We start from the raw sequence: 23,462 nt of genomic DNA on the forward strand, positions 1-23,462 counted from the left end.
ACTCTCCCAGATGAAAATCACAGAGCAAAGGTACTAAATGGCTCTTTATTATAGATGAGTCTCTGATCTGGAAGAAAGGGTGGGGAAGAAGAAAGGGTGCTCACCAAGGGAAAGAGTGTCAAGTTCCTGTTTCAAACCCTTGCTCTCTGATAGGCCCAGAGCTTTGTCTCATCAGTTCCTGGGCAGAGACCAGTAGGCCAGGTTAGCGAGAATGTGGATGCTGCAGGGTGTCCAACTGTGGGCCCCAGGGCCCCTGTAGCCTGAGAAGGCTATGAATGCAGCCCAACACAAAACAGTACATTTATTGAAAAGATTACTTAGTGTTATACTAAGTTTTATAACTCAGATATGTACATTTTCTATACTGGATATCAAAAACTTGGGAACTGCTTGATGATTTTAAAAGATTATTGAAAGGGCCGCTGCATAATTCAGGTGATTATGTGAGGACAGTTTTGCTTATCTGAGATACTGAATATTGGGAAAATTATGCATGGGCCTGTTTTTTTTGGCTCATCAACTTTCATTACTGTTTGTGTATTTACTGTGTGGCCCAGACAACTCTGCTTCTTCCAGTGTGGCCCAGAGACACCAAAAGGTTGGACACCCCTGCCTGGAGCAGCGCAGACCAGCTCCAGCCCTGACTCCCAGCCTCTGCGTCTCTCTCTGCGGTCACCTGTGTGAATCAGTTCTGGGTGTGGGTGTGTGTGCAGCAACGCAGACTCATCCCAGGGTCCTCAAAACAAACAGAGAAACAAACAAACAGACAAACACCCTAGCCTGCAGACACCTTGAATATAGCCTGGTGAAATCCATGCTGGAAATCTGACCCAAGAATTGTGAGATAATAGATTTGTGTCATATTAGGTCATGAAATTTATGATTATTACAGCAAAAATAGAAATTTAGTACACTAAAGATTTTGGGGAAAGTTGCAAGGACGTAACCTGTGAACCTGGTGAGTTACCGTGGGGACTTAAAATCTAGAAGAAGCTCCGTTGAAGAGTGCAGATGAGTGACAACTTTATTTAACACACGTGACATGACACCCACATGCAGGGGGAGGGGACACCTGGTGAACAGTCACAGTGACGATGATGATGAGGAAGAGCAGCCTTTCCCCAGGACCCACAGGTGACAGGGACCTCGGGAACCTCAGTGGGTGGTCAGCGGTGGGCGTCCCTGTCCTGGACGTGGGTCCCACCGTGTGATGGAACTTCCACTGACGTCCGTCTGCCCCCTCCCCCCACCGTCCTGCTCACAGAGGACCTCCAGGTGGGAGGTGGGAGGGTGGGTCTGCTCTGTGCCCACGGGTCACAGGCTGGTTCAGAAAGTGGCCGCTGGTCCCTTCTCAGCCTGTGTGATGGGGTCACTGTGAGTTCATCCCCTGGACCTCGGCGTCCTGCAGAGCCCATCTGTGAAGGGGTGGACCATGGCTCTGACAGTTGACCTTGAAGGATCCAAGTGGGGTGTGGCCTTCACAGTCACCTACAGTGACCTTGACCCTTGGTGCCCTGGCAGGGACCCTCAGGGCTGCCCATGACCCTGCCCAACAGGACAATCAGCTGCAAAGGGACAGACGAGAGGGAGGGGGAGGGGAGGGGCAGAACATCTCCCAGCATCACTAGATTCCGTGTGAATTATGTACCTCAGTGAACTGCTGCTGCCTCAGTTTCCACACTGTCTACATGAGGCTGCCTTACCAGGTTTCTGGGGATGAGGTAGATTCACCTGAAGCAGGTAGCACAGCACCCAGTACATGTGAAGTCACCTATAAATCTCAGCTCTGGTTGTTCGAAGCCCCTGACTCACCTTTGGAAAGTTAACTCACTGTGTGCACCCTGGTCTCCTTGTCTCTCTTGTGGAAAAACTGAGTGAGTGTCAGTGAAGTCCATCACTCAGTGTGGTTTCAGTGAGTGTTTTCCTGCTGAGAGGTTTGCTGTTCAGGAGGCCCTCAGCTCCAGGCGGGGCAGCAGGAAGCAGAGACGTTTCTTCAGCCTGAGGGTCCTCACTCCCATCAGCTGAGCCCGGGGACACTGGGGTACCCAGGGAAGGGTCAGGCCCTGGGTCAGGCACAAGGGACCTCCCCACTGCTTCCTGCGCTGGGCAAATGGTCAAGGGAGTGGGCTCAGTCGTCCAAATCCTGAAAACAGGCCTCAGAGGCCCAGAGAAGCGGGTGTGTGGGAAGGTGAAGATGTGAGACCCGTCGAGGGCATTGTAGAACGAGACCTGCCCCAGCTCACAGTCCAGGAAAACCCCCACCCTCTCGGGGGGCTCACATTGGTCAGTGTGGAGCGGGCGTCCATGAGAGCTTCATAGTACTTCCCAGAATATCGCCCTATAACCCAGAATCCATTCTCAGGGTTAATTGTAACCCAGTGTTTTCTGTCCACGTCCTCCCTGCACACCCCAACACACCACTGTGCCCTGTCCCCCACCCCCGCCTCCCAGAAGTGTCTCCCGGATGTGAAGCTCTCACAGCCCAGCACACAACAATTTTCATGAAATCTCTCAGGGTTGTCTGGCAGGTTCTGCCGAGTGCTTGTCCACCACAGGCTCCTCTGGTCCCTAGAAACGCGGAGGTTGGGGTGCGCTGTGTCCAGAGCCAGAACGACATCCGCTGCAGGGGGTGCAACATTGGGTATGGTCAGCCATGGGTCCCCACCTCTGAACCTCTGCCCAGAGATGGAGCCCACAGCCTGGGCTTCCCAGCCTGCCCTGGACGTGACCCTCAGCTGTGCCAAGAGGACCCCCAGGGCTTTTGTGATCACTGAGGAAAGGGAGAGTGAGCACGGTGGCCGTTCACCTTTTTCCTATCTTTTCCCTCGAAATGTCCTCTACTGCATGGTCACAGGGATTAAATATCAGCCCTGGCTCTGTCCCCTGAGATGGGTGACGTAATTTTCTGCACAGTCTCTCCTTCCACAGACACCAGCTACAGAACATCTTGACTCTCAATTTCATATCTGTACTATGGGGTTGAAAACACTGATCTCTGGGGAGGAATAGGACAAATGGGTGGTGTACTGAGCCCCAGGCTGGGCACAGAGGAAGTGCCTGGTGTGACAACAGACACCGTGTCCCTCCTGTGCTCGGGGCCAGGCTGGGCTCCATGTGCTCTGGGGTCCACTCCCCACCTGTCCCACCCCCTCTGGCCCAGGACTCAGTCCTCCATGGACAGCACCCCTGGCCCCTGGGCTCTGGTTACTGTTGGTTTGGCCAAGGGAAGGCGCAGGCGGGACACAGGAAGGAGGGAGGAGGGGGGCAGAGTGCTGACCCCCACGTCCCCCAGGGAGATGCTCCACCCCAGCTCCTCCCCCAGGAGCCCCCCCTCGAGCCCCAGCTGCCTCCTCCAGGCCCCAGGGAGTCCTCCCTCTCCCTCTGCCCTCGGCCCAGGGGTGGTCCCAGCTCCCACTGCTGGGAGCCCTGGGGCCCAGTCGTCCTTGTTGGTTTCCCTAATGTCACCCCACCTGTCACTGTGAACACACCCAAGGGGTGAACAACCCCGGGGTTGTGAACAACCCCGTCTCTGTGTCAGGAATTTCCTTCACCTCTTCCTGCTGTGACCTTTGACCCACCTCACTGTCCTCAGCCAGCACACCAAAGCCTCCAGGTGACAGTCATCCGTGTCCCTTAAACACGGCCATGAGCACTTTTGTCAGTAACAGCCAGAGTGACAGGGGCACCGAGGTCAACTCCACACTGGGGACCGTGTGGATTATAAAGGGTCACCTGTCACAGGACCACCGGGAGGTGTGGCTGGTGCTGCCCCACTCTCTGTCCCTGTTCCTGTCAGTCATCAGTGCCCGAGTCACAGTGTGAGAAAGTGCTGTGAGGGGTGTGTTGTCAGGGAACAATGTGTGCAGGTTGTGGGGTCCTCTGTCCTCTCTGACCCTGCACCCCTGCGAGTGAATCAGCCTACAGCACAGTCTGTTGTAGTCTGAGGAGTTGTCTGCATCGTTTTTAGGTCTTAAGACACCTTCTCCTCACCATGGTCATTACCGTCAGACAAACACCCCCTTCAAACAGGCCGTCTGTTTCCTGCGGGTGCTCTGACAACACACAGTCACCACCTCACTCGGTCCTTGTCCCAGACCTCACAGAGCAGCAGTGACTGTGGAACACGGCAGAACTCGGGGACACACAGGGGCAGAAGGGGCCGGTGCTTGGTCAGGTCCCCCCTCCATCTCTCTGCAGCCCCCCCTCCAGCCCCACCCCTCCTGCCTCTTCCTCCCACAGAGACCTGTGGACCCCAGGACAGCACCTGTCCCTGGTCCCTGGGCTCTGGGCAGCAGGTGGGGACACCTTTGAGACCTCAACCTCAGGTCACCCACCAGAACTGTCCCAGTCAAGAGCTGGAGAGGAAAGAGGGAGCAGGGGCCCTCGGGGGTTGTCCTGGGGACACAGAGGGACCCACTCACCAGGCTGGAAGAGGGCCGTCTTCCACTCTGGAAGGAAGGAGACACAGACAAGGAAAGGTCATTCTTTCTGTCCCCCCCCCCACTGTCCTCCCTGAGCCTCTTCTCTCTCCTCTCCTCAGTCCCCTCCAACGTCCACTCCCCTCGTCTGCAGCTCTGCGGGGCAGGCTGGACCCTCTCCCAGTGCTGGGCTTCCCCCATCACGCTGGGGCCGTGGGGACACGACCAGGCTGTGCCGGGTGTGGGCGTGGGTGTCAGCAGGGTGAGGGGACACTGTGTGTGGAAGGTCCTCTCTGAGTGACCAGGCAGGAGGGGGTGGTGCAGACACAGAGAATGAGCCTCTGAGCGGGACGGGATGGCCCCTCCCCCAGCAGGAAAGGCTGCAGGTGCTTCCCCCACAGGAGCCTGGAAACCAGAGAGCCTCAGGCTCACTCACCTGCATAGGCCTGAGACCGCTCCTCACCTGCAGTGGAGACAGACGGTCACCTGAACTGTCCTTTCTGAGTCGGTTCCTTCCTCTCCCTTGTGCCCCCCCTGTCACCTTCCTGTGTGCCCCCCACCCTCCCCCTCTCCCTCTGCCTGGTCCCTCCCCGGCTCCCCCTCCTCTTTCCATCAGCTGCAGCTCAGGACCCCCAGGCGCCCTGCACGGGCTGTCCCAGGGTCACCGCACAGCTGTGCTGTCCACGTCTGTGCAGCAGTGACCTCTCATCCCTGCTTTAGCTTCAAAGTTTCAGTTACCTTCTGTCAACCACGGTTAGGGATAGTGAATAAAAATTGCAGAAACAAACAATGCATAAGTTTTAAATTTCACATTACTCTGAGCAGCATGATAAGGTCCCCTACTGTCTGCTCCGACCTGCCCCTCAAGAATCCTCCCTGAGTCCAGCACGTCCACCCTGGGGGTCCCTCCCCTCTTGTACTCTCTGAGGAGTGTCTCTGTGACAGTCGGATGGTCCCAGTATCACAGCACTGTGTTCAGTCAGCCTTATTTTACCCAGTAATGACCCCAAAGTGCAAGAACAGTGATGCCGCAGTACTGGTGTGCCAACAAGAAGCCTTCCTTTACCTGAAAAGGAAAACCCTCGTGTATTCAGGGTTTGGTACCATCTGTGGTCAGACAGCCCCTGGGGCACCTGGACCGAGTCCCTGTCATATAAGCAATGACCAGGTTCTCCAGGACCTGGGTTTGTTTGAACACACGCTGCCCTGTGTGCACACGTGTGTGTACCTGTGTGCTGGGGTTCATTCTCCTCAATCTGTATTATTTCATCCCTACCTCTGGAAACAATGGGACAACCTAAGGAGAAAATTTCAGATACTAATTTTTCAGCAGTGACGATAAATCTGTGACAACTGACACGGCCACTCCTGTTTTTAAGACACTTTTCGCCCCTTCTGCCTTTCTTGTCAGTGCGCTACAGAGTTTGTGAAGCAATCAGGGCGGGAAGGACTCACAAACTGAGTCACCTCCCCCTCCCCATCCCCCACTCCTTTCCGAGGTTCCTGGGGTGTCCCGCGCAAGCGCCCCCTGGTGGAGGGACCATAGCCCCTTCCCCACTGAGAAGACCATTGCCTGGTCCCCCAATTAGAGTCCCCCTTTCTTCTCCTGGGAGGTTAGCGGGAAAGAAAGGGGCTGACTTATTGGAGCAGAGAGGCTGACATGCGGGTCCGGGTACTCACGTGGTAGGTACAGGGTCTTTAGCCACCCTGCAGGGAACAACGTGAGGGGTCAGTGACACGTGTAATGCAGGGTCCCCAGGACGTGTGGGCCAGGGTTCACCACTTACTGATTTCTCCCTGCAGCTTCTCTGGAAATAAGGAGGAAAAGAGAGTCCCTAAAGGGGATGGAATAGAGGACCTGCGAGGTGGGTGTGGGCTGTGGTGGGGAGGTGGCGACCACCTGCAGCGGGGCCTCACCTTTGGTGCTTCGCTCCGTCTCCTTCTCCTGGGACAGGGCCTGGTTCTCCTTCTGCTGTCGCCACAGGAAGTAGCCCGCCCCCGCCAGGAGCCCCAGCAGAGCCGGCAGGGTCACGCCCAGGGCCACCACCCAGGGCTGCGCGTTCCGGAAGAAGGGGCCTGCGAAGGGTGAGCCTCAGCTGATGGCCACCCTGGGTCTCAGAGTATCTGGGGACTGAAAACAATCGTTCTCCCCCCGAAGTGCCCAGAACTTTCACTGGCACATAACACCGTTGGCTTGAAGTAACTGCCTCTCACATGGGAATATTTTGAATATAAAAGAACATATACAGGCCTGGCTGGTGTAGCTCAGTGGATTGAGCGCAGACTGAGAACCAAAGTGTCGCAGGTTCCATTCCCAGTCAGGGCACATGCCTGGGTTGCAGGCCACAGCCCCCAGCAACCCCACATCGATGTTTCTCTCTCTCTCTCTGTCTCTCTCCCTTCCCTCTCTAAAAATAAATAAAATCTTAAAAAAAAAAGAACATGTACAAAGCCATTGAAATCTCTCCACTGCTCCTCCCTCTGCCATTTATTATCTTCTTCTGAGTCACTTAATCTGGGGATTAAGAAGGTGCACTTTGGGGCTGGAGGGTCTGGGTTCCAATTCTGGGTCTTCCACCTGACTAGCTCTGTGACCTTGAACTAATGACAACCATCTGTTCCTGGTGTCCTGATGGGTAAGAGGATTAAATTAGTGTTTATCCAGTGCTTGACACTTGGTGAGTGCCATGCAAGTGTTGGTTAAATCTTAAAAACATAAAGATATTTTTATTTTATCTTCTTTAAGGTGAAAATAGCACTGAATATTAGCAGGCCCACAGGTTGTTCCCTCTGCTCCCCTGGGTTTGGGCGACCTTCCCGCCTCAGCACAGGGGGCAGGTCTGTGTCTGCTCTCACAGGGCAGCGCCCCCTGCACACACGGCCCCTCGGGGGCGCTTGCACCGTCTCTGACTCTTTGTTAAAAAGATTGATGGTGCAGGAAATAACCTTTGACATGGATCAGTTCACACAAATACAAAGTGATCTGTCAGATAATTCCCAAAAGTAGGATCTCCGATAACTGAATGAGCACTCAGGATGAGGTGTCTCTACTGTCCTCAGTGGAAGTTGTGCTCACTGACACCAAAAATGCACCAAACAACAGCCAGAAACCTGTAAGAGAGACTGTTCCCCCCCAATTCCGCCCTCAGAATGTGTTACCAATCACTTCGATTTTTCCTGTGTTGCCAGTCCCACAGGTGGAAATCGCCTCCCTAGTCAGGGAGATCTGACACCTTTTCCTGAGTCATTTCCTGTTCTGTGAACTGATACTTCCTGTTCTCTGCTCATTGAAATACTTAGTTGTTTTATATTTTAAAAGATTGGCCCTTTTTCTAAGATTTGTGTTGTACATATTTTTCCCCTTTTCTCATGTCTTTGCTGATCTTGACCATTTGCGCCCAGTTCCCATTCCCTGGCACCGTGTGTGGCCGCAGGAAGAGCTCAGAAGGTGTCTGTGACACAAACAGCTTCATGGGGAAGGAGCAGCAGGTCCCTGCTCTGTCCCTTCTGTTCCCTGCAGAGACCCAGGTCAGCAGCAGACAACCACACCTTCCCCCAGGGGCCACCCAGGAGCCCAGGGCAGTGGGCAGGACACTCACCTGGGATGGAAAGCCTGGCTGACCTTTCCTGGCCCAGCAGGGGGTTTCTGATGACACAGGAGACCCCCCCCCCCCAGAGCCACCTTCCAGGATCACAGAGGCTGAGGCTGCATAAAGGCCCTGGGGGTCTGCAGCCTCTGTGGCCACCTCAGCAGACAAGCTGCGTCCCCTGGCGTCTCTCCACTGGACCTGGGGCTGCGGGTACCAGCCGGCAGACGTGCACTCCACACGGATCCCTCCAGCCTCGTAGCCCTTCATTTCAACGTGGGGGTCAGAGCCCAGCGCTGGGGAGGAACAGTGAGTCTGAATCCTGGGGAGCCCTCTGCGCTGGTGGGGGTCTCCACAGCAGGGAGGGGCACACACATCCTGGATGAGCCCAGCAGGGATTCACAGGAGCTGTTCCCAGAGTGTGCTATGCAGGACAGACTGACCCATGATGTGACCATTGCCTGACCGTCGCTGGACACTTGGGCTGGAAATGACTTTGTTTCCCCTAAATCCCTTTTAGAGACTGCTGGACCCTCCCCTCCCCCATGGCCCATACATGCTGGTTCCTGGAACAGCCCCTCACCCCCACCTTGGGCAAGCACGGAAGTGGTTGCCCCTTAGCTGAAGCAGGTCCCACCCCTGAGCCCCCATCCATCCCGCCTGTCCCGTGTGAGCCTCTGCCCTGCCCTGTGTGGGGGAAGGATCTGCACCTTGTCTTGCTGCTGCCCCAGCTGTGTGCTGCATGCTTGTCCCCGTGGGAAACTCCTGCTGCACTTAGTGCTGCAGGTGTGAGCCTCTTCCTCTGGAAACTCCACCGTGGGAGGTTTCCCTCATGTGACTGTGGGGAGGGGAAACGTTCTCCACAGAGGAGCGCTGACCCAGGCAGGAAATGTGGGGTTTTTCCTACTGACACTGAATCCCTAAACACAAGGGGAGCAGGGAGAAGCCCCTTACAGACCTGAGAGGACAGAGTCCTGTGGGGAGGACTCTCTTCAAAGGACCTGTGGTCTACAGGGAGGGACAGTGTCTGGCTCAGGAGGCCCTGCAGGGACAAAGCCAGGACCCCCCACAGTCCATCCCCTGCTGGGCTCCCCAGGGACCCACCAGGCAGAAGCCCAGGGTGGGAATGTGTCCTGAGAAGGTGAAGTGCAGCCCTGACACCAGGACACGAGCACTTTCATGGGGCAGCACCTCAGACAAGGTCACTCTGTCCCTGGGACGGGTCAGGACAGAGTCAAGACCACTCAGCAGTCGGTCTGAGCACAGAGGAAGCAGGAACAGTGTGCAGACCACAGCAGTGACCACCCTCCCTGTCCTGGCTGGGAGTGACCTATGACACCCCTGCACCTTCCTGACAGCACCCAGCCCAGAGCAGAGCCCTGCTTTCACATCCCCCCAAGTCCCCTGACAGCCCAGGGGTCACACCAAGTCCTCCCTGACACCCCCTCTCTGAGACACCCCGGTTTCCTCCCCGGTGCGTCCCCCCTCCATGCTCCAGGGATGGACACACCCTGTTCAACTGCACGTGTGTCCCGGGGCCTTTGGTTGGAGGGTGTGGGCACCTCAGGTGTTGTCCCTGCAGCTCAGTCCCCTGGACCCACAGCAGCGGGCACCTGGGTGGCCCACGGCCACTGTCTGGGACACACTGCACCCAAACACCTGTGTGCCCCCTACTGCGGGGGGGGGTGTCCTCCTCCTCCTTCCCATCCCTAACCTACACTTCCCTGCTGAGACCCGGTGGGCGGTGTGAGGGACTCTTTACTGGATGCAGGAGGAGCCCTTCCTGGGGGACGACCTGGGTCTGTCAGGGGCCTCAGAGGAGCAGGGAGGGAGGCGGGGGGTGGGGGCAGGGGAACCACTGATGCTGAGGAGCCCCGAGTGCTCTCTGATGGGCATGGACCCTCTGCCCTTGACTCCAGGGAAATGAGCTCAGATCAAACCTGAGGCTCACCTGCAACCTTCAGCTCCACCTGGGCATTTTCAGAGAAGTCTCCATCTCAGAAAGAACACAGGTAGTTTCCTCTGTCAGAGGCTCTGATGTCCCGAATCCGGAGAGCAGCCTTCCCCGCAGTGATGTCCTCTTTTAAAATCGAAGTTCTCCCTCGATACTCTGCTGCCGGCGTGTCCTCCTGCCCGTGTGCGTACGTGTGCACTACCTGCCTGGGGCTGGGTCGCTCCCACGTCAGCTCCATGTTCGCAGCGCTCATCTCCGGGGACAGGTGACAGGGCAGCTCAGCGTCTTCACCCACCATGGCCTGGATGGGCTCGGGGGGTCCAACCACAGCAGACTGAGCTGGTCATCAGAAGGGGAGGCTCCGTCAGAGGGAGCTGGGGCCAGAGGGCCAGGGGGTGCCCCAGCAGGGAGGGCGAGGGGAGAGACACCTGGACAGGAACTCAGTCCTCACACAGGTGCGTCTGGATGGGCCTTGCAGGGGTGGGGGGAGTCCAGGGTTCTGACTGGGCCCCAAGGGAAAGGTTCAGATGCACGAACGCAGAGCAGGTCCTACCTGAGCAGGGGCTGAGCAGCTGGAGCACGGCGAGGCAGACAGGGAGGGCAGGCAGACGGGGGACCAGGCGCCTTACCATCGTTCCCTGCTGGGCAGAGAGAGACACCAGCAGGGGCTGGGTAGCAGTGACGACCTGGGAGAAGGTGGGGAATTTCACATGGAGACTCGGCCTCCCCAGGGCCGACCCGGGCGCAACAGCAATGGCTGCTGACCCGAGAGCCTGGTCTGCACAAGTCTGGTGGCCGTCTATCAACCTCGGATCCAACATGGAAATCACCATGAAACATGGAACAGCAGTGTACGCAACTTAACCCTCAGCATTAAGTAGCCTGGGGCCCTCCTGTGGGAAAGTGCTCAGAATCCCTCCACTCACCCACACTCCCTGCCACAACCAGGTGCCCGCCCCCAGCATCTCCCTCTGAGGAAGGCAGGCCCTGCTGCTCTGAGTCCCCATCCCACTGCTGCCCCCTTCAGGCTGTGCTCCTCATAGCAGTCAGGAGGTCCTGACCCCTCCCCTCCCTGATGCTCAGCCCCTCCCAGGAGTCCTTTGCACCCTGTACTTTTACATTTTTTTTGAGTGTGTGTGTGTGTGTTTAAAGATTTTATTTATTTATTTTTAGAGAGGGAAGGGAGGGAGAAAGAGAGAGAAACATCAATGTGCGGTTGCTGGGGGTCATGGCCTGCAACCCAGGCATGTGCCCTGACCGGGAATCGAACCTGCGACACTTTGGTTCGCAGCCCATGCTCAGTCCACTGACCTATGCCAGCCAGGGCACCTGCATGTTTTAAATTAAAATTTTTCACAGTGTGGGATGTATTTCCACTTATTTCAGGAGATATTTATTGTTTTTTAATCTGGATCACATAAAAGCTTAAAATAACCCAAGTAATATTAATAGTAATAACAATAATAGAATAAAATATTTATAACTTATAATGGAAACATATACTTTGCGGCATATGAATGTAAATATTTCTGGATGTATTTTGAATATATATATACACACACACAGACACACAAACACAATGGATTAAGAAGGTTTTCCTTTGAAAGAATTAATCTGAAAGAAAAAAATTAGGCATTATCACAAAGGTTTATATTTAAGTGTGTTCATCATAGTAAAATCTGAAATAGCAAAGTATAGATACAATATAAATACCCAAATATCATCCAATTTTGTTACAAATATATGGAAAACCTCTTTATTAAAAACATGATTCCTAATCCAACAACTTACATAATCTCAGTGGTGAAAAACTGAAGGCTTTTCCTGTAGGACCAGGAAGAAGAAACAGATGCCCACAATGACCACTCCCATTCAGTACAGTGTTGGGAGTTCTAGACACACTAATCAGACAGGACAGAGAAATAAATATCATATAAATCAGAGAGGAAAAAGTAAAATTCTCACTATTTGCAACTGACATGATACAAAATAGAGAAAAGCCTGAAGACTCCACCGCCACCGCCCCCCCCAAAAAAGAACATATTAGAACTAGTATGAATGGAGTCACATTGCAGGATATAAAAGCAGAAACCTGCTGCATTTCTACACAGCAATACTGAATATTCAGAATGAGACATTCCTCAAATCCCATTTTCAACATCATCCAAAAGGACAAAGTACCTAGGATTCGATGTAAGTAAAGAGTGACAGACCTGCACAGTGACAATTGTAGGACAACGAGGACAGAAATTAAAGAAACACAAATGAGTGGGAACATACAGTGTGCTGATGTTGGGAAGGGTTCATATTGTCCCAATGTCCGCACTGCCTAAAGCAATGCACAGATTCAGGGCAATCCCTACTAAAATACCAATGACCTACTTCTCAGAAGTACAACAACTAACCCTAAAAAGTATGTGAAACCACAAAAACTCTGAACAGCCAGAGAAACCCTGAGACAGAACGAAGTCGGTGGTGCCACGCTCCCTGACAGGACAGGATGTCACACGTCTGCACTGAAGAGACAGCAGGACCTGGCAGGACAGCAGTCACCAAAGTCAGTGGGACAAACCAGAGAGCCAGCAACGAGTCCTCGCCTCTGTGGGCAATCGGTCTGAGGTGAAGAGAACCTCTCCAAAATGCTGTTGACAGACCTGGACAGATACGTCCAAAAGGGTGTGACTGTATCACTTTCCTAAACCAAGTACAAGAAAGAACACAAAGTAAAATTAGAGATTTAAATGTAAAATCTGAAACCATAAAACTGGATGGAAACATAGGCAGTGAATTCTCTAACATCACTCTGAGCAATACCTTTTTGGGCATGTCCCCTTGGACAAGGGCAAAAAGTGAATAAATAAATGAATGAGACCATCTCAAAGTAACAACAGTTTGCCCAGCACAGGAAACCATCACAAAATGAAAACACCATGTAGTAAGTGAAGAATATATTTGCCAATAATACAATTAAAAAAGTGTTTAGTTCTGAACTGTGTGGCTCAGTGTGTTGAGTGCCAGCCTGAGAACCGAAAGGTTGCCAGTTCGATTCCCAGGGAGGGCACAGGCCTGGGGTGCTGGCCACATCCCTGGTAGGGAGCATGTGAGAGGCAACTGATTGATGTTTCTCTTGCCCTTCAATGTCTCTCTTGCTATTTTTCTCCCTCCCTTTCCCCCTCTCTAAAAATAAATAAATGGAATCTTAAACTAATTAAATAAAATAAAAAGCAGTTAGTAATAGCACCCACTTTTTAAACTGTGTTTAATATTCAGAATTTAGAAAGAACTCAGACAACTAAACACCAAAAAACCAGACAATCCGATTTAGAAAATGAGCTGTGAGTCTGAACGGACATTTCTCCAGAGAGGAGGTACAGACGGCCAACAGACACACGGACTGGAGCCCCCTCTGTGGTCAGACAGTGTGTAGTTCATGCATTCCTCAACTCTTGTTGTGTGGATGCTTCAGATTGTTCTATATCACAAATATTTCTTTAACAATCTTCTTTACACATACATCTTTATTATATCCTCACACAGGGACATTTTTCTTCATTACTTCTAGAGGGAGCGGAAGGGTGGAGGACAGAGTAGGAGATAAACAGATGAAGAGAGTGGGCACATGAGAGAGAAACATGGGCATGAAAGAAACACATCAGTTGGTTGCCCCTCCTAGGCAGCATAATCCGGGGATGGAATCCAACACCTAGGTCTGCGCCCTGACCAGGAATTGAACCCCAGCCTTTGGTGTCCAGGACGATGTTCCAACCAACTAAGCTGCACTGGCCAGGGGTTTACAATTAATCTTTAAGACACACACATGGTAACCCACCCCACTATTCTTTCCACATTATTTCTGTAAATGAGGACCCACTAACTTATATGTGACTCGGATAAACAGCCAGTTTGCTTAAGAATTCCAGACACTGACTTCAGAAGGAGCTCAGTCCACCCTCAGACATTCAGCTCTGGGAGGTTTGCTGACCTCAACCAGGCACCTGAACAGACTGTGTTGTTGGCACACTGTCCCCTCCAGGCAGAACTCTCAACACCCTCCTTTCCGTGTCTTTCTTGGGTTTTTTTTGTTTACCTTCCTTCTCTCTCCTTACAAAATCCCTGCCTGTGTCCATTTTTCAGATCTTCTTTGTCAGGAGACACTTCCATCTTCTTGAGATGCGGGCCCTTGAATGGACCTACTTTCCTCCCGCCAGTCCCTGTCTCTCAGTTATTGGCTTTCTACCACCAGACAGCCAAACCTGGGTTTGGTGTCCACTTCTCTCCTAGAATCTCCTAGAACACGTTCCCACAGACCAGCAGGAGAGACTTAAGAGGCCTTGCTCCTCTTTGATCATAGGAAGTTCCCAGAGATGGGCAGGTGTCCAGCTCCCTGGTTCCCGTTGTCTCCCTCCCACAGGTGTCCCAGTGCAGACTTTACCTGCCCTGCTCCGTGCTCCCCCTGTGCCCTCACCTGCAGGCTCACAGCCCCACACTCCTTCTCTGGGTGAGGGACACCCTGCAGGCTCCCCCAGCTCCTCAGCCTCTCTCCTAAAGGGACCTGGGCCCTGGCTCTCACCAGCTCCCCGCAATTAACCTTGACACTCCCAGATGAAAATCACAGAGCAAAGGTACTCCAGGGCTCTTTATTATAGGTGCGTCTCTGATCTGATAGAAAGGGTGGGGAAGAAGAAAGGGTGCTCATCAAAGGAAACAGGGCAAAGTCCCCCTTTGAAAACATTTGTTTTCTGATTGGCTCAGACCCTTGTGTGTCATCAGTTGCTGGGCAGAAACCAGCAGGCAAGGTTGGCATGAACATGTTAGATGGGGCCCTGCAGACCAGCTCCAGCCCTGACTCCCAGCTTCTGCGTCTCTCTCTGTGGTCACCTGAGTGAATCAGTCCTGGGTGTGGGGGTGTGTAAGCAGTATTTCAGTATATTCACGTGCTTTATGTCTTTTATATCATAATGGACATTACAGCAGAATGCAGACAAATTAACCGCTGTTAATGTGTGTGGAAAGTGAGCCTGAATTTAATGGTCACTGTGGCCCTCTGCGGACATCTTTGCACCAGAGCCCAGGGGAGTGTGAGTGCACAGACAGCAGACTCAGGCCACCTTCCCCGGCACCTCCGAAATCAGTCTCTGATGGACTCAGAGATAATTCAGTTGCCAGGTTTTCAGGGACAGGATGCCAGGGAGCCACAGGAAAAGGAAATTTAGGAATTTTTGAGGGTGGCGGGGGGCTGTTGCTGAGATCATTTACCCTCCAAGCCTTCTCTGTGCTGCATTCGGATTTTCACCTGGATTGACCCCTCCTCTGTCAGCAGGAGTCTGTGTTTTCTGTCGACAAAGAACATTTTATTACACATGCTCACTTCATTATAATCTACCCCTGTTCTTATTTGTTTATTTACCTGATGCTTTTTAGAGTGGCCGACCTCAGGGCCCTGTTCCCTGGGCACTCCCACACACCTGTCAGGGAGGACACCTTCTGAAATGCGCTAATACAAGTGCCCTCCCTCCCGGGAGCGCGCCTGAGCCTTCTCTTCTCCTCTCAGTCCCCCAAGGCAGGCATCTCCTAACCTCTCAGAGATCCCAGGAGAGACGCAGCCAGGGGGCAATAAGCAGGGGCAGCTTTTCTCAGGCCAACTCCCTGACTCTGAGTCCCAGGCCCCCTTTCCTGTGACTTCCCGCTGAGCCAGAGCAGCCCAGTCTAGGGTCCCTCCTGTTGCTTCTACTGTCCTATGCCTTTCCTTGTTCCCCTGCCCTTGGCTTTAATAAATGTAACAACCAAAAGGAAAAAATAAAATATAAGTGTAGGAGTCACTTTCAGTCGTATGTTCAAAATGATCAGTGGATTGTTTATGTGTGGGTGCCTTTGGCTCCTAAACGCCTAGTCATCCCTGATTTCAATGACAGTCGGGCCCCAGGTCCCTGGCCACTCTTCCTACGGTCAAGGCCACCTCCGATAGCTGCTCCCCAGCAGCCCGACACAGGACAAGCACTAACTGAGACCAGTCCCGTCCACGCCCTGGCATGTGAGCGCACTTCTCTCTCCTGTGCCGACGCTGCACCACGGGACTGGCCTTTCTTGAGGACCCGGAGGATGTGGGCCGTGTGAATCGCTTGAATGGCAGTGTGAACTTTGAAGGGGAAAAAAGACTTCGACTGAAAGGGCTCTTGGTAGCTAACTCAGCTTGAATTTTTTAAAAACAGCCCAGCAGCCATTGGTGCACAGTGGCCTCTTCCGCAAAAACAGAGAAGCCTGCGCTGAACCGCCTGCCTGCACCCTGCCCGCCCTCTGAGCCGCCCTTACAAGGAAGTTCCAGCAATCCCACGTCAACCAATAAAGACCACTAAAGCTTTCTCCATCCAATAGGGGCTGTGCACCTCTGGCCAATCAGGGCGCCTCTTTTCTGGCTCATCAGGTCAGTGTGTTTTGTACCATTCAAAATTTTAAAACACGAAGTCTTAATTTGCATGGGAGCAGACCAATCACGGACCTGGGGCGGGGCCTCTGCTCCCTGGAAGCCCGCCCATCTCTCTGAGCCCCAGCACTTTCCCTTTCCCGGAAGCTGCTCACGGTGCTGTCAGGCAGAGCAGAGTGGAGCCCCTGAGATAATCAGGGCAGCGCCACGCAGGACTGGGCCCCAGGGTGGCCTCCCAGCCCTGTTCTGACAGCCAAGGCATCTTCATGTTCGTGCTCTGCCCCGGGGGTGATTTGCTCTGAGCAGTTTGCTTCACTGAACCAAGGAGCACGGGGTCTTCTCACCTCTCCTTTCTCCCACTCTGATGTAATCGTTGGGTTCCCTCCCTCCTTCCAAATGCAGGAAAGAAAGTGAAAATCGGTCTTTCTTTACAGGACATTTGGGTCTTGTTCCCCTCGATGTCATCCGTCTGGCTTAAATTAACTCATAAATCTTGACAGGTCTCAGAGTTCTTACATGGACAGAAAAGTGCACCCAGTCTCCTAGTATTAGCCAGACAAACGTTTTGCAAAGCAAGTCGATGCCACACCCTTCGCTAGAATTTATTTTGCTCCGCATGCAAGTTATTTTTTTTTCACAAACTTGTTTATTTATATCAGTATATAGCCAGTTTTTAAACATCATTTAAATCAGAGTAATAACCCTCACTGGGTATCTCAGTAACAGCATTGTCCCAATAAACCGAGGCTTGGGTCCAACCCCCAGTCAGGGCACCAAAGAAATGGACCAATGCACACATAAATAAAAAAACAACAAGCTGATGTTTCTCTGTGTCATTCCCTCCCTCTCCCTCTAAAATCAGTAACAAACTGAAAATGTAAAAATAAGTTAATAAATACATTTAAACTTCTCCAATTCATTATAGTAAATATACTCAGATATAATCAAATGAGCAAAAGCTAGTTGGGTGCTCAGTAATCTTGAAGTATATCGAATCCTGAAAACAAGAAGCTGGAACCCGATGCCCGCCCCCCCCATCCTGACTTTGAAAGAATGTGGTTCACTGCTCACCTGATCACAAGGGACTTTAAAACAGAAGCCATTCTCACTGACCGAGAATATTTACTGCAGGGAACCTGACACAGGCCAGATCCGAGTGTCCTTGACTGTCATCCCTCTGCTTTTGTCTTTGACCCTCCATCCTGGAGCTTCGCTCTGAGGCCGGGAGCTCTGGGGGACGGTGGGGATGGACCTTCTGGTGCTGGACCCCTGGCTGTCATGGGGGGGCCACCACCCCAACAGCCTGGGCCCTCCCAGCTCTTGGGTCCCCCTTCCTCCACCTCTGACCCCCAGTGGTGGCTCCTCACCCCTCAGGCCCTGGTGCATCCTGCTGTCCTCACCCCGAGTCCACAGTGTCTGGTGTCACCTCAGGTCCCATGCTGACACGTCACCCTGATGTCAGAGCAGCAGGCTGTCAGCCTGTCACTGTCCCACATTGTCCTTGTTTGGGAGCCACATGGAAGCACTGGCTCCCCTGAGACTGGCCCCTGCCCCGTGGGGACAAGCTCACCAGCTGCTAGAGCAACAGCCTGAGTGGGGGATGGGCTGGGACAGGAGAGGGGTCCCTGGCCTGTGGGGCAGGTTCTCTGGTGTGCCCAGAGGGAGGGGCCGAGTCCTCTGGGTGCTGTGCTGTGTGATCAGAGACGGCCGGGGCTTCTCTACTGAGCTCTCAGACCAGGGCACTGGCCTTGATGGCTGCAGTGGTTCCCTACTCCATGGAGAACCAGGCCACCCTCAGGCACAGTGACCCCCTGGGCCCCCGTGAATGCTGGGCAGAGGAAGAGGGGGCTGTCATCAGAGCCCAGCCTGAGGAAGGAACTCAGGGGCCCCGAGAAGTGGGAGCGGGGACACGTGTAGATGTGGGACCGATCCCTCATGTTGTAGAAGGAGACGTCTCCACATTCGTAGTCCAGGAAGACGGCCACCTGGCGAAGGCGCTCCTTCAGGGGAAGGGTCTTCTTGTGAGAGGACAGGACCCGGCACTGGTGTCCAAACAGCAGGACCCAGGACCAGGGCCCCGAAGCCATTCTGAGGGACCAGCAGGGCCTCCCCCTTCCTCTGCACATGGTCTGCACAGACCCCCACGGCCACAGAGTCACGTTCTCCACACCCACCTCCCAGTCCCGTCTCCCTGAGGGAAGCTGTCCCCTCGCAAGACACACGGCCAGCAGGTGAATCTCTCAGGGTGGTAGGGCAGGATCTCTCTGGAAGGGACCCACTGTACCCTCCTCCCATCCTAGGACTGGAAGTCTTGGGGTGAGGCCTGGGTGCTCAGGGGGACCTGGGAAGCTGGGGGGGCATACCCATAGGGTGGGACCTCCATGAAGCCCCGTGACCGCAGACCCCAGGCAGCTCACATAGGACAGCCCCTGAGGCTGCATGTCCACCTGCTGAGTGAGGGGGTGGGGCCTCAAGGAGAGCACACCTGGGCACTGAGTGAGCAGAGAGTTTAGCAAAGGAGCTGAAGTTAATGTCTCCCACTTTCCTTATTATCAGGACCTGCTTGAACAATGTTCTATTCAAGTCATGTGATCTGGAGACTCTTTTTAGTTGGAAACTTTCCAAACTGGCTTTAAACACTGAAGACTCTGTCTCTTCCCCCAACCCAGTAAAGCACTCCAGGCCACTCACCCACCCCTGGAACTCAGGACCTGCTGCCTCACAAGGAAACCCCAACCTCCTAGTCAGTGACGTGTGCTCCCTTCTCTGTGCCCCTTGCTCTTGCCCCAAACCCATCAGGGAGAGGGTCCCCTGCAGGTGAGGCCCTGTAACCCCCCAATTCAGGGGTGGCCCTCTCTTGAACAAAAGATGTGAAACTCATTCATAAAAAGTTTTAGTTTTGTCACCTGTCAGGGCTGAGCAGACAGAAGAGCAGCAGCACCTGCAGTCCCCATGGGAAGGACCAGATGAATAAAAACCCACAACCGTCACCGTCCCCAGCTGAGCCGCCCTCACTGGGGCCTGGTCACTGCAACGCCCTCCTTCCGGCGTCTGCCCCAGTCCCTGCCCTGGCTCCTGTCTCACCGAGACTCCACCACAGGCCCCCCTGGGACCTGCTTTGCCCCGTCTGGTCTGGCCCCTTCCAGGTCCGCACCCCCCTCCTCCCACCCTCCCTGCACTCAGTCCCTCCACCCACACCTGCCTCCCGCGTTCCTCGAAACTGCCAGACGTGCTGCTGCCTCAGGCCCCGGGCCCCTGTCCCTCCTGCTCCCTGGTGCTCACCCCTCACGTGCCCTGTTGCCCCTTCTCACAGGAGCCTCCCCTCACCTTTCCAGTCCATCACCGCTCCCCTGCCTCTAGCCCTCCAGACATTCTTCCCTGATTGATTTTTCTACAGCACTTACCACCATCTGATGTAGTAGTTTAATTATTTTATTCCTTTACTTAATTGTTTCATAGATTACTTTCTGCTTTGTAAAATGTGAAGCCATTGAGGGAAGGTCTCTTTATGCATTTTGTCCCCTGATTTGTCTCCTATTCTAGAACTGAGCCTAGAACATATGTGATCCTTGCTAAGTGTTTGTTGACTGACTTTATGAATGTCTGTAGATACTGGCTGTCCCAGTTCTGTCTTTGGAAAACCCCAGGGGCAGGAGGGGAGGCTTCAGCATCAGCACCACCAGGTGCAGACAGCCCCCTGGCCCCCCCCCCACCACCACTCTCCACGGTGTGTGATTGTCCTGAACACACAAACGTAGCTGCAGCATCAGAACCACAACAGGGAAAAATGAGCAGATTTACCCTCAGAGATGAGGCTCCTCCTCCTGGGATGGGAGACTCTGTGATGCCCCCTGTGAGCAGGGGAGAGGCCTCAGCTCAGCTGCAGCCTGAGTTCCTCAGGGCCCAGGACCCTCCCAGCCCCGCCCCTCCCTCAGCCCCACTCAGGCTCCCAACTGTCTGCTGAGGATCCTGTGTCCACGCACTGGGCCCCCAGAGGGCAGGGAGCTGACCTGGAAGGAAGACCCCAGAGCCCCTCTCCTGGCCCAGCACGTGTTACTGACAGAGCAGGGCTTGTCCTCACAGAGCTGTCCCTGACGGTCACGGCCATGGTGACCCTGCAGAGGCCGTCTGTGTCATTGGTGTCAGCCTCCTACAGGGCGGGCATGAGCTCATCATAGGGGTCCCCCCACACTGCTCAGGGCTCTGGGTACCACCCTGTGGAGGTGCACTCCAGCCAGACACCCCCATCCTCCTGGCCCTTCATCTCAGTGAGGGGCTTGGACCCTACACCTGGGAACAGACAAATAGTCTAAAGTGTCTCATTCCAAAGCATGTTCCTGGCGAGGACCCTTGCAGATCTCTGAGCAGCAGCAGGGCTACTCCGTGGGGTTCCACTGTCTCCCCTGCTCACAGCCCCACTGAGCTCAATGTGCTTCTCAGGACCCAATGCCCACGGCTCAGCAGGACATACCCCCTCACTGGGACCTCGGGCAGGGGGAGGCCACCTGCCAGGATAGAGGGGTCCTAGACAAACATCTGCTGGTCTGTGGGGGGTCATCGACACTGCAGGTAGCACACAAGCAAGGTCACCACCAGCAGTGACTCCACCCCTGGGACCCTGTCCCCCATGTCACTCCCCTCACCTGACTTGTTCCCTCACATCTGTCCCTGCGAGAACGACCCTAGATGTTCCCAGCCTGGCGGGTCTCAGCTCCTCTGACAGCAGCAAGGAGGGCCGCCTGGGTCCCGTCAGTGCAGGGAACGCAGCTCTGCCGGCAGCCAGAGTCAGCAACGCAGACTCGTTGCTGGATGTTCCTGAAAGGACCCAGCCTGAGACACCCTGACTGTAGATCAGTGAGAGCCACGTTGGACTTCTACCTACAGAGATGTGAGGTACTAGATTTTTGCTGTGCTAGGCTGTGAAATGTGTGGTTGTCTATCACAGCATCAGTAGAAAACCAATAATATAATGAGGATTTGTGAGAATGTTCTGAGGAGATAAACTCTTAACCTGGTGAGTTAACTGTGGGACTTAAACCTTGAAAAAGCTGCACTGAAGCTTAAAGATTATTCACAACTTTACTTAACACAGGTGACATGACACCCACATGCGGGGGGAGGGGACTCATGGTGAACAGTCACAGTGACGATGATGAGGAGGAAGAGCGGCCTTTCCCCAGGACCCACAGGTGACAGGAACCTCGGGAACCACAGTGGGTGGTCAGCGGTGGGCGTCCCTGTCCTGGACGTGGGTCCCCCCGTGTGATGGAACTTCCACTGATGTTCGTCTGCCCCTCCCCCCACCGTCCTGCTCACAGAGGACCTTCAGGTGGGAGGTGGGAGGGTGGGTCTGCTCTGTGCCCGCAGGTCACAGGCTGGTTCAGAGAGTGGCCGCTGGTCCCTTCTCAGCCTGTGTGATGGGGTCACTGTGAGTTCACCCTCTGGACCACGGTGTCCTGCAGAGCCCGTCAGTGAAGGGGTGGACCATGGCTCTGACAGTTGACCTTGAAGGATCCAAGTGGGTGTGGCCTTCACAGTCACCTGCAGTGACCTTTACCCTTGGTGCCCTGGGAGGGACCCTCGGGGCTGCTCATGACCCTGCCCAACAGGACAATCAGCTGCAAAGGGACAGACGAGAGGGAGTGGAAGGGGCAGGGGATGGACATCGCCCAGCAACACTGTTTTTGTATGAATGACAAAGGAGATGTAATTTGCAGCTTCCCACAGGGTTCTTGTGAGGATTACTGAGTGAGATTCACCTGAAGCAGGTAGCACAGCTCCCAGTACATGTTAACTTGTCTGTAAATGTCAGCTCTGCTTGTTCGAAGCTGCGTTACCTTCGGAAAGTTAACTGCCCCTTGTGTCCTTAATCTCATGTGGAAAAATTGAATGAATGTCAGTGAAGTCCGTCACTCAGTGTGATTTTAGTGTTTTTTTGCTGAGAGGTTTGCTGTTCAGGACGCCCTCAGCTCCAGGCTGGGCAGCGAGAAGCAGAGATGTTTCTTCAGCCTGAGGGTCCCCATTCCCATCAGCTGATGCCAGGGCCCCTGGGGTCTCCAGGGAAGGGTCAGGCCCTGGGTCAGGCACAAGGGATCCCCCCACTGCTTCCTGCGCTGGGCAAATGGTCAAGGGAGTGGGCTCCGAGGTCCGAGTCTCAAAAACAGGCCTCAGAGGCCCAGAGAAGCGGGCGTGTAGGAAGGTGAAGATGTGAGACCCGTCGAGGGCATTGTAGAACGAGACCTGCCCCAGCTCACAGTCCAGGAAAACCCCCACCCTCTCAGGGGGGTGGACAAGGGTTAGTTTGGTCTGAGGGTTCGTGAGACCACAGTAGTCATTCCCATGAGACTGCCTCATTCCCCAAAATCCATTCTCGGGTATTATTTTAACAGGAAATGTCCTCTCCACATTCTCCCTGCACACCCCAACACACCACTGTCCCCTGTCCCCCACTTCCACCTCCCAGAAGTGTCTCCCTGACGTGAAGCTCTCACAGCCCAGCACACAGAGATTCCCCTGAAATCTCTCGGGGTTGTCTGGCACGTTCTGCCGTGTTTCCGCCCACTGCAGGCTCCTCTTGTCCTCAGAAACACGGAGGGTGGGGTGCGCCGTGTCTGGGTCCAGAAACACATCCGCTGCAGGGGGTCAGAGGGCGTGGGGTCAGCCATGGTGCCCAGACCTCAGAGCCTCAGCCTTCAAGGCCTGGGTCTGCCTTAGAAGGCCGAGTCCAGAACCTGGAGTCCTCAGCCTGCCCTGGACGTGACCCTCTGCCATGCCAAGACATCCCCAGGCGTCTTGTGTTTGGTGAGGAAGGGAAGTGAGCAGAGTTGGGGACAACTTTAATCTGTTTGCTTCCCCAGAATGTCCGTGCCCACCTGTGCTGCACAGTCACATGGATTACATGTCAGCCCTGGCTCTGCCCCCTGAGCTGCAGGGTGTCCTTCCCTGCACAGTCTCTCTTTCCACACACACCAGCTATTGAATACTGAATCTCAGTTTCCTATCTCTAAAGTAGGGGTGAAACTCTAGTCTCTGGGGAGGAATAGGACAAATGGGTGGTATACTGAGCCCCAGGCCGGGCACGG

General features: G+C 54.1%; 1 protein-coding gene and 2 pseudogenes across 1 annotated transcript; all 3 read right to left on the reverse strand.

Moving 5' to 3' along the window:
- Positions 1–898: 898 nt before the first annotated feature.
- On the reverse strand, positions 899–10,589 carry LOC123825933 (annotated as a pseudogene).
- Positions 10,590–18,098: 7,509 nt separating this feature from the next.
- On the reverse strand, positions 18,099–22,169 carry LOC123825934 (annotated as a pseudogene).
- On the reverse strand, positions 21,456–23,012 carry LOC123825935 (butyrophilin subfamily 3 member A3-like; the record flags this gene model as incomplete). The annotated part of the gene is made up of 1 exon (XM_045849571.1): positions 21,456–23,012. A coding segment is annotated over one exon (719 nt), but the record flags the coding sequence as incomplete, so codon positions are not given.
- Between the last annotated feature and the right edge of the window lie 450 nt (positions 23,013–23,462).

Source organism: Phyllostomus hastatus, unplaced genomic scaffold (assembly GCF_019186645.2).
Source record: "Phyllostomus hastatus isolate PE091 unplaced genomic scaffold, TTU_PhHast_1.1 phas_contig_772, whole genome shotgun sequence".
Taxonomy (NCBI): Eukaryota; Metazoa; Chordata; class Mammalia; order Chiroptera; family Phyllostomidae; genus Phyllostomus; species Phyllostomus hastatus.